This window comes from Diadema setosum, chromosome 6 (assembly GCF_964275005.1).
Source record: "Diadema setosum chromosome 6, eeDiaSeto1, whole genome shotgun sequence".
Taxonomy (NCBI): Eukaryota; Metazoa; Echinodermata; class Echinoidea; order Diadematoida; family Diadematidae; genus Diadema; species Diadema setosum.
This window is the reverse complement of record NC_092690.1, coordinates 5,518,800-5,537,805: the sequence shown is the minus strand read 5'-3', so window position 1 is coordinate 5,537,805 and position 19,006 is coordinate 5,518,800. Positions and strand designations below refer to the sequence as shown.

Sequence of the window (19,006 nt, the reverse complement as noted above, 5' to 3'; positions counted from 1 at the left end):
GGTCGAAATTCTGTGTAGAAATTTTGAAGCCCTCACCTAGTGCCATCATATAAAGCAAACGGAATCAAAATCGGGTAAGAAATGGCGAAGGAGTAGCATTTTGAAGCAAAATGTACAATATAGGTCAAAGGTCAAGGTTAAAGGTCACAATTGAAATTCTGTGTACAAGTTTCAAAGCTCCCATGTAGTGCTATCATATAAAGCAAACAGAATCAAAATCGGGTTAGAAATGGCGAAGGAGTAGCATTTTGAACATTTTGATCACACACGGACGCACACACGGACGGACGCACGGACGGACGCACGGACGGACGCACGGACGGACGCACGGACGGACACACACACGTACGGAGCCCGTTTCATAGTCCCCTGCTCGAACTCGTTCGGCGGGGACAACAACACGCAAAGAGATTAATTCTGATCTCGGGATGAATGAGATGCGCACTTGTACTTGTATTTTATAGTGTACAGTACATGAACAAGGGGGTGATATAACAGTACTCCTCAATTGTGAATTTCACTCACATAATCAAACAAAGAACTTTACTCATAAAGTCCTAATTCGTGAAAGACTTGGGCTCGCTAAATATATAGCGTATACAGTACCTGCTTATCAATATGCCACAGATTACATTGTATCAAGATTACATTGTATCCCCCTGAATACAATGTTCCCCTTTAATACAGACATCAATATAAAAATGCCGCATGCACTGATTTCTTCACAGAGGAGAGATTGCATTGCTTTCCAACTTCATCAATGTCATGGGAATATTACAAGACGCACATTGTGAAAAGAGGCTTCTGCCTTTTTTGGAAGATATGTTTGGTTGCAGAAGAGCAATATTTGACTGTGCATGACAACCCAACTGGAATTTGCGACCGATTTTCCCTGGAACAACTCGTGCTGCACAAGATATATGTTGTTGGAAGGATGGCAAGAAACACTGGGGATAGAGAGCCCTCTGTTGGCAGACTTTCAGAGAGCTGTGAAGCCTCTCGACAAGTTTGTCATGGCCTCTACTGCCATCGCCATTCGGTCATCCTCCAGACTAGGAAAGAGATTCCTTAGTCGCTCGTCCTCACTGATCGTCGGGAGAACATTCTCAGACTCGAAGCGCGCCTTCTTTGGGGTTGGCTCCCCGCCGCTTTCACGGTCCGACACTTCGTCAATGCTCTGCATCTGCTCGATCGGGAATGCGCGGACTGGCGCCATTTCTGGAGATGTGTCGTGGGCCTCTTCTTGGGCATGTCTGTGGGAGATGGGCTGACCGCCACTTTCTAAAACAACTGTTCCGGTTTGGTAACCCGGACTGTTCGCGACAGCATTATCGTCAACTGTCGTGCCCCCAGCTACCGCACTGTCCACATGGCTTGGTGGGATGGCTTGCGAGCTTCTCTCTTTGTTCATGTACACAATCTCGTATACCTCTTCCATTGGCAGCACGCCATCCTGTCCTTCGACGCCACGCTCGAGTCTCTTGTGTCGGACGTTACCGGTGCAGTTGACGACATAGATGCGCCCCTGTTCGTCCTGTAGATACTGAAGTTCGTATGGCACATTGTCCGAGTTTGGCACTGATGGGGTGGTAGAATCTTCAGCAGTCAACTGGAATAATGAAAGGCGTGGCACAATAACATAAAAATCTTCACTTCCAAAATCAAATCTTGATAAACTGATGATTTTTATGGGAACAAACATTTTGGCAATAGCATCTGCAATAATTGCATCAAAAGTGAAATGAAAACAATTACCACCGTAGCATTATCCACAACAATATCAAACAATAATACCCATTAATCATGATTCAATGATAACTTCACTATAATGAGGTAAGATATTACTACACCCTGTAATGATAGAAGGATACCATAGAGTGGCAAGGCTGGCCCGGCTTGGATACATTCATGAATCCCTGTAATGAACTGTGTACAGCCTCATCACTAATCTCTATGTAAGTACACACACGGCCAAAGAATCTCGACAGGATTAGACTGATACTGATGAGCATACACTCCAATTCACGACTTGTGGTTTTTTAACAAACCCTGGTGGGCAATGGATGAAGATCGATGCAGTGTGGTCACCCACGCATCCCCACCTTACCAGGTCCTTTAAATAACCCGTTGAGGAGGAGTCCCCGAGTATACTCGGCAAGGGATCTACGGGAAATGCGCATTGTAGCAAAATCAGCCTGTCCTCAACGGGTTAAAAAACACTTAGTATACTACATGTCCCACACAAGTATTACCTTTGAAGGTTGATCGAGCCCCTGCTTGTCAATCTCAGTGGATGACTCTGCCCCCTTTGCTTGCTGCTGCTGCTGCTGCTGCTGCTGTTGTTGCTGCTGTTGTTGTTGCTGCTGTTGCTGCTGCTGTTGCTGTGTTGCACCACCCCTATCCTCCTCTGGCACTGTGGGGAGCTGCTGGGGAGAGTTGGGGTTCTCCTGCAGTATCTGCTGGGTGAGCTCGATGCTCTCATAGCGCACCGTCTGGAGCCGAAGGTAGCCATCCTCATGTTCCTTGTATCTGATGGAAGCAGTCAGGCAGGAGGGGTGAATTCAAAATCAACAAGATTTACACACATAGAATCATTTTTCCACAGTGACATTTGGTGACTTTTCACTATCTTCCCTAGCAAACTTTGATTTCCATGAATTCTTTGTAAAAGACTTGATTGGATCAAGTCATCCCTCAACTTTGAACACAGGCACACCATAGGACATTGACGATTTGTCCAGGTTTCCGCCATCAGATAAAAACATAAACAATGACAGAAAATAATCATTGTTAATACATGCCTCAGTGGTCCATAAATCAACGACTTTTAATAATTTGTTTTTCATAATCTTCATATCCATCACTGTACAAACTATTCATTATTCATTAAAAAAAATAAGATGTACTCGCATTAAAAATTATAGGTTGTGAGCAGATTCTTGTTTGGTTATCTTTGCTTGGTTGTTGTACTTTTTTTTGGGGGGGGGGGAGGTGGGAGGGTGCAGAAACACACTAAAAGAAGATATAATGATAACATTAAAAACACAGATTGGACATAGTGGCTCCAAAATCTCAACAGTAGAGCAGCAAAGAACAATTCTATCTCAAGTTAATGGCTTCAGTCCCACAAGTGTGTTTCTGTGTTGGATCCCTTGGCCAGCTGAGTGCAGGTACTGCTGTGCTTGTAAACAGACCTGAATCGCACATGACCCGAGGGCCACTTGAAGCGGTGCTTGTCCTTGAGGTGCTTGGTCAGGTTGTTCCCTCGCGCAAACTTCTTGTCACAGACGTGGCACATGTAGCGCTGCACCTCCATCTCCTGTGATGGGTCAGAGGTCAGAGGTCAAAGATCACACTACAAGCACGCTGCAAACTTTGAGTAAAGGAGTGCGTGTCAAATTGAGATTGTTTGCAAAATATAGCTATAAAAAGAAATCTGTTTTCCTGTTCTGTCTATGACAGTTAAGTTTTCTTTTTTTCTTCAAATACTAGAAAAAGAAGTAGTCACTACAGTAAAACAAGGACATTTTGATGAACAGAAAATTGATCATTAGTGACCCTGCACCACAAAACCAACAAGAAGTTGCCAGACATGGATTTTCAATTAAGAACAACTTTTTGGAAAAGCAGACTCTAAGCTTTAAATTGATGTATAACTCGTTTCAAATGGACTCTCCTATCCTATCTAAATACTGGAAAGAAAATACACACTCTGGAAATGTGTGAACTGAGAAAAGAGGCTCTGAAGTACAAGGTCTATTCAAGCCCCAGCTGTGCAATCTGTGTGATGAAAGAGACAAAAGACAGGATGTAAACCACGGTAGCATTAACAATGAAGGGATTATCAGATTGAGCTGAAATTGAGCATGCTCTATTTAATACATTCTGCCTATGATCAATGTAAGCTTTCAAAGAAGTAGTGCTATCCTTTCAAAAGTTATTAGAATTGAAAGTAAAGAGTGTGCAAAGGATTTTCAAGAAATGAAAAGGGGCCTCTAAGACACACCTGATCACACTACTCTACCAAAAAAGGGGGTTGTAGAAAAACTGCTGAAAATCCACTTTCCCATTCATTTTTATGATCCTAAACTCAAGAATAATGTAGATGAATAGCTCTTTCATAAAATATGTAAATTGACTGGGTTTACCCGTTTCACCTTTCTTGAGTCCTCATGTAAAATCCAAGGGGTGCGACTTTTTGTTGGTTTTGTGATGCATGGTCACATTTGTATTATGACCATGTTCGCATTTCTTTTGCACCAGAAGAGGAGCGAGCACACTTTACCATTCTACCAATTTGAGAGTAGATGAGTATATAAATGTCAAACACAATTCAAGGAACTTTCAATATACTCATCGGGAAGCGGCTAGGTATCATTGAACGTTGACTCACTTATTTTCAAAGACAATCTCACATTGAGATATCATGACAATTTTAAATCATTGAGGACGGAATGATTTTGCCACAACACGCATTTCCCATAGACACCTGCTTGAGTATACTCGGGACTCGTCCTCAATGGGTTAAAAATGACAGGCTAGCAAACAGGGTCGATTCAAACGAAACATCATATGTGACCCTGCATCACAAAACCAACACAAAGTCGCCAGACATGGATTTTTAGTTAAGAGCAGATTCTGAAAGAGTGGATTTTAAGTTTTAAAATGAAGTATAACTCAATTCAAATGGACTCTCGTAACGTATCCTAATACTGGAAAGAAAGCACACACTCTGGAAAATGTGAACTGAGAAAAGGGACAGAGAAGTATAGTGTCTATTCAAGCGCTTTAGCTTTACCAAGCCGTGCTAGCTGTACGATTACGATAAATGAAACAAAAAACAGGCTGTTGACCACTAGAGCAAAAAAAAAAAAGAAAGGATTATCAGATTAAGCTGAAATTGAGCATGCTTTATCAACATATTCTGTGAATGACCAATGCCAACATCATTCTTTCTAAAGTTATTGGAGTTGGAAGTGAGGAGTATGGAAAGGGTTTTTAAGAAATTAACAGATGACTCTATGAGATACACCTTATCACACTATTCTACTAAAAAGTGTTCCAGAAAAACTGCTAAAAGCACAATTTCCTTTTCATTTTATGATCCCAAACTTTAGCATAATGTAGAAGACTTGCTCTTTCAGAAAATATGAACAACTCAAAATTGACTGTGTTGACCAATTTCATCTATTTTCAGTCCTAACACAAAATCAGTGCATGTGACTTTTTGTTGGTTTTGTGATGTATGGTCACATTTGTACAGGCAAATTCAAAACATACACAAAGACTGCACTGGCTGACCTGTGACTCTCTAATGGAAGAGTTACACATGTATCTGACAATACAACTTCACAGACATTTACATTCTGCCAAAACAGATGAAATTTCATGATCTCTTATTACCACTATCTGACTACTTCTGACCTCTTCAGCCGCATTTTAATTGTACGCAAAGTGTACACAATGGTATTAAGATAAGGGGGCTTGGACATTTGGTTTTCTAAAATTATTATTATTTTTTTACATATCTGTAATTCGATTTACTTACTCACCTAAAACTTCTGTATTACAGGCTATGTAAATCTTGCATAATAATTTTGAGGGGTTCCCCCCCCCCCAAAAAAAAAAAAAAGAAGAAGAAGAAAAGGAGTATTTTAAAAGTGGATATTTTCATGGGACTAATTTTTCACGCTCGGCCATGTAAGAAGAATTTTGCATGGTTTCAATTCCGCGGAATCAAGACATCAACTCCTGAAACGTATGGCAAGCAAAAATACTCGGGTACTTATTTTTGCACCAGTTTCTAGTTGCGCGAAATGCATGAAAATTTCCACTTTTACAGTGGTGTGGTGACTCCTCACCGCGTGGCGAAGTCTGAAGTGCGCCCTCAAGGCACTCAGCGACTTTGTGACGAACTGGCAGTCTTCGACATCACACTGGTAGGCGTCCTCTGCGTTGTGGCTCTCTAAATGGCGCCGCATGTCGGTCCGCGTCTTTGCTCTGAAAAGAAGTTGAACACAGCAAGTAAGGCACTCGGTGGCATTATTTAACTCTTTATGTGCCACGTTCGCACACCCAACTCAGTCAACGGCGTGCCAACTTCGCATATTCCTGCCACATGTAGCTTGCATTTATGTGGTGATTGACCATCAAGAGATGTTCCTGACTGGAATTGCCAGTACATTGTAAGCTTTTGTCACTGTTTTGTGTGCAAGTCATCCCTCTTAAACAATAATGTTGTAGCTACAGGTAATTTGAAAGAAAAACAATCATAAGATTTATCATCCAATTTACATAAAAGCAAAGCTTGACATTTCTACAACTTTGCTCATTCAAATTCATGAAATTCTTCCGTTGAGATGTTTTCATTACAACTGATTGACAAACTGCCCTACATTGACGTAAATAAATAAGCACTGAATTGATCAGTGTTTAGTAGTAGTCATGATAAAAAATCATGGGCGTACATACTCAAGCAGGATTCAAACCTACGAATCACGAGGTCGTAGTCGTTCGAATCCTGCTTGAGTATGTACGCCCATGATTTTTTATCATGGCTACGACTAAACACTGATCAATTCAGTGCTTATTTATTTACGTCAATGTAGGGCAGTTTGTCAACTTTGCTCATTATATGTCCAGGGTAAGTGAAATCTAGAAAAGTTACACAGATTTTAAAAACAGAACATTTTCCCAAAGCATGACTATGTTGCTATCTCAGAATAATGTGGCACAAAGGGGGTTTACACCATGGCACATAAATAGTTATGGATCATGCATTATACTGCATCAATCAGCACTACCTTATCTATCATTATCTTCTTTTTTTTGTTTGTTTTTGAAGAGGTATACATTTATGTATCAACCTCTATATCAATTTTTCAATAGCAACTGAAACCATGATGGGAATATTTGTATATCAATGAAATAGTTTATATTAAAACCAAAACTTTACGCATTGCTTCTCCCAATATACCTATCAAACTTGAGGTAAAGGCAGAGACTGACGTTTTTTTTTTTTTTTTTTTTTTTTTGGGGGGGGGGGGTTTGTATATACATTTCTTCTAAAATCTTTTTATTTATAATTATTATTATTTTATTATTATTATTTTTTTGGGGGGAGGAGGAGGGTGTATACCTGAAGGTGTCATGACAAACACATCCAATTTTCAATGGAACAGACCAACTTTCAACATGCATTACACTGTTACTCTTGGGCTATGCCAATCAGAAATAGGTGGGTACGGCTTAGACTCTTACCTGTGTGGGCAGAGCTCACAAGAAAAAGGCCGGTCAGCTGAGTGCCTCCACTGGATGTGCTTCTTCAACACAGAGGGCGCCGGACACGTCATGTCGCAGAATGGGCACTTGTAGTGATTGACTGTGTTGAAGAAGATAAACAAATTAAGGAATGACATGTATAGATAAAATGGTGCTTTCCAGTAAAAAAGCCAAAGGCATTACAGACTGATATAGACAAAGTAGTCTTTCCATTTCTGAATTTAGTGCCTTGCATTCACAAGCACGGAGAAGAGTCCATATGCGACCCTGCATCACAAAACCAACAAAAAGTCGCCAGACATGAATTTTTAGTTCAGTGCAGATTATGCAAGAGCAGACTGTAGGCTTAAAAATGATGTATGACTCAATAAGGAGCACTGTAACCAGACATTACCTGCTCACTACCTATAGAGGGCGACATACAAAATTTTTGTGAACACAAGGAGCATTAACTGCCATTACTACAATGGGCAAGATCACTGACACAACACCGAGTAGCGATGTCAGCGGGGTCACATTTAACACATTTCCTATTCTGCCGACGTGTTAAAAGGTCAATTTTCATCAAAGCACTGTGGCTATATATACAGCTTTAATTCTTTTAAGAAATATCAATAAAATGCACTATAAATTACTAAAAACAAAAAGTTTAATTTGGATCACCAAAATTATCAGGAAACTTGCATTCGATGACATTATCGTGGAGCTCCACATTACACGAAGTACATCATGCAAGTAGCCATCTTGAATAAAGTGACCCCAAATTATTTCTGCTTCCGGGTTGTTTTTTTCTCTCTTGCCTGGTTATATGACGTAGGTGTGTAGAGATATTTAAGTCGGTACATCTCCACATGTTGCACATGCGAAATGACCAGTCAGAACTCGACGAGCAGTTCGTTTTCCCCATAAAAATCCTGTATTTTGGTGAAGTTTGGATAAAGAGGCATCAATTTTGTGACTTTGGACTCTGTTTTTTATGGCAAAATCTCAAGGGTTTGAAAAAAAAAAACCGGTCTTTATTTGATTTTTGTGGATGTTTTTAAACTAGAAACCACTTGCATTTACAGTAAAAACCTGTCGCATTTTGTCGCAACAAGGATAAGCAAGCCAGTGTCGGGAGATCTCTCGGGCACCTTTCGGAACGCAGAATCACGGTTTCGGAGGTGATGACGTAGGTTTGTATTTAAGGCCACCTTACGTTTTTCAAGCATAGACTCTATACGATATACGTGTAACCGTTACAAGTGAAGGGCCTGCTACTACGTGTTGTGCTAATTACTAATTACTTCACTACTCTGCCGTTTTTGCCCATAGAATTTAATTGATTTCCACAATGATCGCTTCCAAAATAAGTTTTCGTTGTCAGCCGGTTGTTCAGTACTTGTAAAGTATTTTTTTTTCTCTTTCAAACCACCTTAACACTAGTATAACACTAACACTTCCAATAGTTCTAACCAGTTACTAAATAGACTTTCTAACATCAGGTCTAAAGAAAACTTTATGATAATGTATGTTTCACTTTTCAAATTCAGATCTTTAAATTTTGACATTACATGTAACAGTTAGACAAAGTCCAAGTTTAAATTGGCAAATTCCAAGTAATTCAATCTTGTCTTGAGTTTAATTTGATGAAGAAGATGTTGGGTTTTGATTTTGAAGTACAAATGTGACCCGCGGCAACGGTTTCAGGCAAAAGTCGCAAGAGCAAATTTCCTCCTAGGTGGGGTACAAAGATCTTTACCATTATTTTTGTCGATTCGGGTTTTTTGCAGAAATCGAATCTTTGATATATTTTCTACATCTACACTAAATTTCATAGCATAAGACTACGTTTTTCCTATCGAAAATGGAATTTTAAGCACCCTATGTTGGATCGCACTCGTCAGTTTCGAGCTTCTTTCGAACGCCGCGCCAATATCCCCAGCGTTGCTACAGCGCAAGGTCTCGCATGCGATTGGCTGGTGCGTCACACACATTTACATAATTCGGCTTTCGGAGACACCAGTTGCAGCTTATGGGGAATGCTTTGTCCACGCATGCATGATTACATGCTCCATTGTTCTCGCTCTGTAGTGCGTGCTCTTCGTTTGGCTTTCTATCCAAACTATTCTACCGCAATGTTTGACAACGGAAGTGAAACAAATATCATTTAGCACGACATAATCGTGTGAAAAGAAAAAACGATAGTCTACTTGTACATGTAGTAAAAATTATTACAGCAGACTGACTCAAGGGAAGGTAGATGAGAGGAAAGGAGAGGTCACATGAAACCAGTTATATTCAAATACTACACATCAAGATCGCACGAAACTAACGAGTCACGAGTGTATAATTAACACCACCGAACAAGGCAACATATGCACGGCTTGTAAAAGCAAAACACACGGGAAGCGTGACCTTTGCCAGCGCTGGCATTTTTCTGCCTACAAAAGGGTCGCCAATGATAAAGTCAAATCAACAACAATGAAAACGCGATTTGTAAATGTGTGGATTCGCCACCCGCTCCTGTTACATGCACATGGTCATGGCGTGTGGATGCCATTGCGTAATGCGTGCGCCCATACACATGTACACCATACGTGCAATTATCGTATCCGCCATACATTGAAAGACGTAATGGTAAAACAAACCCGAGCGAACCGCATTGTTTTTCGGCTCCATACGCTGAGCTCCTAGGAAGGGTGACCGGGAAATTTGACTCTCTCAGTGAGCCAATCAGAAGGCGATGTGGTTGCTAGAGGCGGAGCTTAACATCGATTGGCACCATCGTACGGATGGGTGATTCTCACCTCGCATCGCCGCTCGGACATTGCTTTGAGAAAGAGGTGAATCTTCAAAGCCCGTTTTCTCGCAATTTTGTCAGGCTAACAACTTAAAAAGTGCATTTTATTTCGCTTTCCATGCTCACTTATGGTGCCAAAGAATGCAAGTGTTTTATATCAATGCAAAGCTTAGGAAATGGGCAATGTGATTCCATGAAAAAATGAATTTTCAAATGCCCGACTTTTGCCTGAAACCGTTGTCGCCGGTCACAAATGTTTACCAATGCCCATCTGTATGTATGAATATGATTGTTGTTAGACAGGTTAATCATTAATTATTATCATTGGTCTATTGTTATTATAATTATTATTATTCAATATTTAACATTAGTATTATCATTAACAACTGCAGAATATATATATATATATATATATATATACACCTGTACATTTTTAAAAATTTTTTTTTATGAAGGCATCTTGGATCCAGATGGTCATGGGGATCACTACTAAAATGTAATCATCTATTCCTTTCCTGCGAATTTCATTCAAATCCATTCACAACTTTTTAAGCTATTCTACAAACAGACAGACAGACAAACCAGCGCAGTGAAAAACACAACCTTGGAGGTAAATATTGTTATAAAACAAATAGTGCACATATAACACTCACCGTGATGCCTCATATGATCCCTGAGGAGCCTCTCCGAGGCAAAGACTTTGGAGCAATGCGAGCACTGGTAGTTGGGCTCTGTGATACCAAGAGAGGGAGACATACACACTCAAAATCACAAATGACAGACATTGGTATCTTGGGAGTTTTGTTGGGAGACTGCATAGGGGGAACCTTTTTGAGGGGAGACTGCATTGAGGGAACTTTGTTCCTCGCTGAGGTACAAAGAAGCGACATGACTGCGAGCGTGTTGAGCGGGCTCTCACTGTGAGTTCTTGCGGAAACTCACAAAATAGAATAAAAGATTCAATGACATTTGCTCCTGCAACAATTGTTCCCATGAAATATCTGCATGCTAGGCCACATCTCACTTCCACACATAAATGTAACCCTTACCCTAATCCTAATCCTCACATCAAACTACAATACACCTAAAACCCTACAGCGTATCAAAACCACAATCCTATCCGTAAGTCCCTGGAGAAAATAAGATCGGAGCAATAGTCACATCATGTATATAACATGATGAAATAAAGGGCACTTTTAATATCTGAAATATAATATGCATTCTTTGTCAGACTTTCAACAAACATTTTTTTTGAATGAAATGACATCTTTGTTGTTGTTTTCTTTTGCATATTTGCAACTTTCTTTAATCCATTTAGATTACTAAATTACAGTTTTAGAGGACAATGTTGTTGTTGTTTTAAAGAAAGAAAGAAGAGAGAGAGAAAAATTGGGGCCCTATAGAGGACAAGTCCACCTTCGTATACATGTGGATTGAACAGATTGTCCAATTTTCCCCAAACTTTCACTGATGTGTTGTACAAATATCGCTGCATCAAGTCAATCCACATGTCTATGAAGGTGAAGTTGTCCTTTAAAGTAAGTGAACTCTTTTGCCTATGAAAACAATCCAGGCAAACTAGTGTCAGTAACACAACCCAATTGGAGAAATAAACAGTGTTTTTATCTTAATGATCTGACGGGTTGACTGACATTCACAAAATGAACCATCAAATTTCATTTATTTTTAACACAACAAATGCACCATACAATCTGCACATGGTAAGATGTAACTTAGTTTTCTCACAAAAAGATTTAATATTACATTTCTCAATCTGTCACTGCGATTCTCAAATCACAAAATTCCATCGTCTCTTAGGTTTCAAGTCATGAAATAGGGAGCTTTAGATTTTAGACGCGCGGACGTTCAGAGGGAAAAAACATGTTCTGAGCGTGCGCAGAAGCGCGCATCAAGTCGATCTATTTTTAGCTTGCGTCGCCTGAGGTTTTCACTACACGTACTGGGCTGTTTTTACGTCCGCACAGTTTGCAACGTAGAGAGCTACTTCATGCACCGATCATATGGGGGCGCGATTTTTATACGTTGTGTCCCAGCGTAATCGAAAGCTACTTTTCAACGCGACGCAGGGGAGAGAAGAACGTCCAGCGCACTCGTCGTCTCAAATGTCCACGCGTCAAAATCTAAAGCTCCCTAATATCAAACTCGGGGAATATGAATACAAGCCGCAGACCTCCCAACCTGTCTGACTGAACTCGTTGAAGACGAGTCACGAGAATACTCACGAGAATGCGTGTTATAACAAAATCAGTCCGTCCTCAACTAGTTAAAGGACAAGTTCACCTTCATTAACATAAGGATTGAAAGAATGTAGCAATATTAGTAGAACACATCATTGAAAGTTTGAGGAAAATCGGACAATCCGTTCAAAAGTTATGAATTTTTGAAGTTTTTGTGCAGTCACTGCTGGATGAGAAGACTACTGCAATGTATGATGTCACATGCGTACAAGAATATAAGGAATATCATTATAATGAGAATTTCACAAAATTTCATCTTTTGAAAAAAGTACACATTCCCTTGACTCGTTACTGACATATGTTATGGGTAATATTATTCCCATTGCCTTTACAAAGAGGCAAGTCAAGTGCTCTTTTATTATGTGAAGAAAGTGGAAATACAGTTAAACTCGCATAAGTCGATCTTCTCGGGACTGAGCAAAACACATCGACTTAGGCGATTTTCGACTTGTGCGTAAGTCGAAAAAAAATCGACTTACAGTTTCACCACAGGTACATACATGTATGTATAATGTACATGTATGTTGTCTACTCTGGAGCCGAGAGCTGGAGCGGTGTGCCGCAGCACGGGTCGCCCAGCAGGGCCGTGGCTAACTTTGCATGGGCAGTGCATTAGTATTGGCACAGGTTTACTTTACACCCTTGTTAAACCTTGGGGAAGTGAATATGAACGATATTTGAGCAGTGATTGATTCCAGTTTACCATACCGTGGCTTGAAATGCGTGTAGAGGTGCAATTCTGATTTACCCGTGCCCGTAACTTTCCCCCTACTTTCCGCGTTGAAAACTCAGCAGCTTCATCCATTATACCACTCCACTGCACAGCGCTGCAAATGCCAAGCTACATATGTACACTGCAAGCTCAATGCTGTACATGTAAATGAACGCATGTGTACTGTACGAACGCTGTACGTACGTAGCGCGACAGCTGACAGGGCTGTACCAGCGGACCTCCAAATACGAAGAGAGTTAAACGATCCCGTGAGATCGCTTTGAATTTTGATTTTAGATCATTTTTTTTTGTCACCTCAAACTCATCTGACAAACAAAATAATGATGAGTCATAAATAATGAATAATAAATGACAGTGATTTATTACACAATAAAATCTTATTTGACTTAGGCACAGTGAATTCAATGGTTTTTCCGTGAAAGTGTTCTTGGAATTTCATCGACTTAGGCGAGTATTCGACTTACAAAATTCAACTTGTGAGTGAATTAATACACGTACGTCAATGGGGAAAAATCGGGACTTTTTAAAATCATCGACTTACGCGATAATTCGACATATGCGACGTCGACTTAGGCGAGTTTAACTGTATGTTGAATTTTCTTTACATTTTCTTTATACTGTTGTACTCATATGACATCACAAGCCTTAGCAGTCTCCTCATCCAGCGGTTCCAACACAAAAATTTTAGAAATTCATAACTTTTGCATCGATTGTCCAATTTTCCTCAAACTTTCACTTATGTGTTCTGCTAATATTGCTGCATTCTCTCAATCCTTATGTTTATGAAGGTGAACTTGTCCTTTAACAATAGGGATGATCTGGCCCAAAAGAAGCAAAGGATGAGCAACTCCCAAATGAGTGTGCAGCAAAATTACCAACAGCTGGGAATGGTAAAATTTCAGATTCTTCCCTCCAAATTCAGAATGGTTGGGAGATATGCAAGTCATACACAGTCACATACTACAAAGTTGGCATGATGGCCCACAGTCAACACTATTGAATATGAAAGCTGTTATTTTTGCAAAGGGTTTAATTTTCGCAAATTTCACCAATTGCTGTTGGAATGCGATTTAAACACGCAAAAATGTCGCCATGTGTTAGGGTAATGGTGCACTTATGATAACTTTGGTGTCAATTCGCAAAAATGTCTGTGACCTCCTCATTCGCGAAAATATCTGTATGCGAAAATACCAACTGCAGCCTGCCCTGCCCATAACCACGCCCACTCATTGCCCAGCCCACTTCCATGCCCAATCATTGCCCCACCCGCTGTCCCCGCCCACTGTCTAACTGTCCCCGCCCACTTTACCGTCAAGGATGCCCTGCCGTCGGATGTGGTCGAAGAACTTGGTCCTGTTGCTGAAGAGCCCGCCGCACTGGGAGCACCCGAAGCGCTTTTCCTGGGAGTGGCAACGAAGGTGTTCCCTCAGCTTGTATATGTTTTTCGTCTTCGAGTGGCAATCTGGAAGACAAACATAACACAAACAAAACTCGAAAAGCACTCAGAGAGCAGACTTCCACTGAACAGCTCATTTCCACCCATACACGCATGCTGAAAATGTCAAATTTTCCCAGTAGAATCCTTTTGTTTGCATCATCAGTTTCCAGCAGCACAGCGCTTCTCTGGAACAGAGCACACACTGTAGTGTAGCGAATGGAAAAATTAGAATGTGCAGTCTGAGCTCCAAGTTCATTGACCCTATGTGACAAAAGATAAAAAATCTGTCAAAAGTTCATAAAAATTCAAAGATCACAACAAAAATCTAATCATCTGTTCCTTGTGTCATTATCACCTTTTCTTGCAAGTTTCATTCAAATTTGTTGACAAATTTTTGAGCTATTTTACAAATAGACAAACGAACCAACACCGATAAAAACACAACCTCCTTCCTTGGCAGAGGTAATAGAGTGCACTCCCGTAATAACGAACACGGTTACTGTAAAAGAGGAAATTTTCGCGGTGTGGAAATTTTCGCGCATTTCGCACAACTAGACGCTAGCGCGAAAATGAAAGCACATGAATATTTTTGCATGCCATATGTTCCAGTAGTTAATGTCCTGATTCCGCGGAATTAAAAACATGCAAAATCCATCTTACCCGGCTGAGCGTGAAAAATTACTCGCTTGAAAATATCCATTCAACAGTATAACGAAATTCCGGTTGCAACGAAATAAAAATTCAGGCGGCAACATTACATGTTCTTTGTTTTCTACTGTTTATTTGTTTGGTTCTAACAAAATTTGGATGTAACGAAAGAAACTGCCGGTCCCGAGGACTTCGTTATAATGGGAGTCCACTATAGTATGCATGATGATACAATCCCTAAAATGATTCTGGCCATCCAACTAGTCACTTGTCCGTCACGTGATCAAATAAAAGCATCATTGCATGCTGTCACTGTTAAGCTGTGCAATTTGTACCGTATGTCCAAAATAAAGAATAAAGAATAAAAAAATAAAAAGATTACAACAGTAACCTCCGCAACGACAACTTCAGAAATAGTGAGTCATGGGGGGGGGGGGGGTATACAATTTCAGGATATGAAACTATAACTCATTGCTCACATCTTACAGAAAACCACATTCGATTTGCTTCGGTGGTCAAAGATAAATGAGGATCTTTATAAAGCACGTCACGAATCCCTTCCGTCCAAGTTCTGTCCGTTGTGTTCTCACTTTAATGTGCAGTTCCAAGAGCATCCAAGTGCTAAACTTGGAGAAACAGACCCATGACATGCTTTATAAAGATCCACATTTCTCTGTGACCACTTAAACAAATTGAATGGGGTTTCCTGCAAATACAGGTGAGATGGTATATTCTTAGACCCTGCAATAGCATTCATAAAATTTAATCACATTAAAGCCCGTCTGCACTAGTCATTATTTTGATGCCAGAACTTTTTTTGTAAAGAGCGCCATCTATCAAAACTTCCTGTGGCCGGGTTACATCCACGGAACTCTAGTCAAAACTCTAGTTCTGTGGTTACATCGTTATTTTATACTGTGGCTGCGCTGATCGCCGCCTGCCGGTCAGCGCACGATCTCACAGCAGCTTGTGCGCATACGCAGAGCCGAGAAAACACACACAAGCAGTGCATATTATGGTGGGGTACCGAGAGCCCAGCCCGGCCCGCCCGGCGCGGCCTCGATCTTTCGGCCGATCGCGAGGGAACGGGTTACTTGTCGCGAGAGAGATCCACGACAATCCACTCACTCAGCCCAATGACCTACTCACCAGCGTAGCGAGCAGAAAAACATCGCTGGGCGGTGAATTACTAGTACTGTAATGTGGCCGTCGGTTTCTTCGTCGGGCCAGCGAGCTGGGATTTGTAACTTCTGAACTATAATTATTCGCCTGATTATGGGTTGGTCAATTATGATGACATGTGATTAGTGATCGCATTTAGTTTGTTGGTTGTCAATTCCAGCTCGTAAATAAACGTAGCACAGCATGAACACGTATTGTACCAACGATCAATCACATTTCCACGAAAATTTATCACCCACCTCGATCTCCGCGGTATCCTATCTCCCTGTGTAGGCGATACACCGATAACGGTTTCGCTATACCTCACTTTCCCGTACGTTTTGCATAGTTGATTTTGTGTTGTTTATTTTTTCATTACATGTACAGTTGTATATCATAATCAATGTCAAGGCCCTACGGCTACAACTGTACAAATGCTTGTAAAACATGAATCGCATGCATAAATATGAATATGTCAATAAATAAAAAAAAAAATAAACAGTCCAGGAATCAAAACAGTAAAGATCGAGAAGGACGACTAAAACCCGTGTCCATGAATGTTACTGAAGATGGTCGATAGTAGGTGGTTGAAGATAGTAGCTAGGTCCTTATAATAATGATGATAGTAACAATGAGGATGATAATGGTGATAATAATAAGAATAAGAATAGTAGTAGTATTAGTAGTACAAGTAATGTATCAGCAGAAGCAGTAGTAGTATAGTAGTGACAATAATAATAATGATACAGTAATAATAATAATGATAAATTACTTCATGAAGTGTTGAAATCCAATCTGCAAAATACTCTTAATCAGTCTTGTCACAGAATAACAAATCTAATGGACAAGTATTTCAGAAATGGCAACTCTGCAACATACATAAAACCAGGCCTCGGTGGATTCCATCTCCCTGTTAAAAACAAACCTCTTGAAATTTGCGCAGCAAAGGCTACCAAATAATATAGAAATTGTCCAAAAGAAGCAAGTGAAAGGCTTGCATAGAAACTCATTATGAAGGAGTCCTTGGGACCATGAAATTACAGTACATTGTATATCCAGCGAAATTGAAGGTTTACACAGAAAATGTTTTCAGCTGAATAACTTATGAAAGCATCGCACCAATGAACAACATTTTAGGTATTTTTATACCGAGATATAGGAGATTCAGGTGTATTACTCTTTATCTTTTGCCAAACACACATCTCCAGAAGGATCAGACCACAAAGGACTTAGTTAGGCCAGTAGGCAGGTGCATATTGCCAATTCTGAATTTGTACCCTTGCAAAACTTTTCATCCGTGAGCACTAATGATTCGTAATGAATTCAACTTTATAATTTCGTCCCTTTGCACACTGACTACTTATAGTACCATCCAAAGATAATGTTGCAGAAAATTTGATTCAAAAGACGGAATCCATGCACATGCAGGTGCAGGGTTATAACTTGGTTTATCCCGAAGCTCAGACAAACATTACATGAGCCCTGTCTATAGCTTTAGGGTTGCTAGGGAATCCATGATTGTAGAAGTGAACTCAATACGAACGTTTATTGAGCCGTCACTAAGGTTTTGTCATTACTAACAAATAACCAAAAGGCATGTACACCCCACATGACGCCAGTAATGATGTTCAGTAAACAACAGGTGTAATTCTGCTGGAATATCATCACAAGGAATATTTGTCATGTGGACAGATGCATGATACACACAATCTAATACAATATGTATACGACATACAGTGCTTTCCTGATATTATAGGTTTTGTGTATTCTTGAACAAAGGATCTCTACTTTGTCCGAAACTTTGACCGAAATGTCCGACCCTTTTCAGCAAATACAATCTGCGCTGATTTTCAAGACAGTAATCGTCTTAGCAAAAAGTCACATGAACTGTCATCACTCGGGGAAGAAAAAATGTCCATGAATTTTAATACGTGTACACAACTAAAATTGTCTACTGCTTGTGACAGGATAAATTTCGGAATGTATACCATGTTATTAGTGTACTGCATATTGTATGCAAACTTCTGCAACAAAGGATCTCCATAGCAACCCTTTGCAAGCAACCAATTCTAACCCTGTATTCTATCTTTTGGATCCAAATGTTTTTGGCACAGGTTGAATAGTCTCTGTCACGGTGCAGGTAAGGAAATGTTCATAAATTTGAATACATTATGGAAATGGTCTGTTCGAATACAACTGTACGTTACAAAATGCTCTGCTGTCGTGCGGGTTGGCAAATAAAACGCCTAAATTCCCTCTACAGATCAATTAGCAAATTCTCAATAACCTCAAAATAAAAATAAAGTGGTCATATCGTATCGATAAATGTATCTTTTTGTGACCTGTATAGTCGGATGTTGTTCGCAATGTTTCTACATGAAATGCGGGCTACTTGTGATTAGGAATTCTGACCTTAGTGTGGTAACTGAAATAGTCGAGCAAGACATGGCTTAGTGTTCAAATTTCATGCATACTTCCAATGATTTCTAGACCAATTCGAGAGCTTGTTCCAGCTCATAAGGTGTTTATTCCAACATTCAGGAGGAATTTCAGTCAGAACTCTGAATCCAACTATTTTTGACAGGTTCTCTGAGCTGTTTCTGCCACTAAGCAGGGACGAAAATATAACTTGAAATTCACTACAAAACTGGTCTAGTACGCTATGCAGGTGAGTGGAACAAAGTGGAACACAAGATTTGTGAGTA

At 40.2% G+C, this 19,006-nt stretch overlaps 1 protein-coding gene across 1 annotated transcript in view; it reads right to left on the bottom strand.

Moving 5' to 3' along the window:
* Positions 1–702: 702 nt before the first annotated feature.
* The window catches only part of LOC140230186 (histone H4 transcription factor-like), a 33,470-nt gene continuing 15,166 nt past the window's right edge, over positions 703–19,006 (bottom strand). The window contains exons 4-11 of the mRNA XM_072310369.1: positions 14,364–14,516; positions 10,717–10,794; positions 7,261–7,381; positions 5,862–6,000; positions 3,195–3,319; positions 2,444–2,529; positions 2,253–2,377; positions 703–1,609 (exon numbers count right to left, since the gene is read on the bottom strand). Of these exons, the coding sequence (XP_072166470.1) occupies positions 980–1,609; positions 2,253–2,377; positions 2,444–2,529; positions 3,195–3,319; positions 5,862–6,000; positions 7,261–7,381; positions 10,717–10,794; positions 14,364–14,516 (1,457 nt within the window). The 3' untranslated portion in view covers positions 703–979. The remainder of the gene's footprint in view (positions 1,610–2,252; positions 2,378–2,443; positions 2,530–3,194; positions 3,320–5,861; positions 6,001–7,260; positions 7,382–10,716; positions 10,795–14,363; positions 14,517–19,006) is intronic.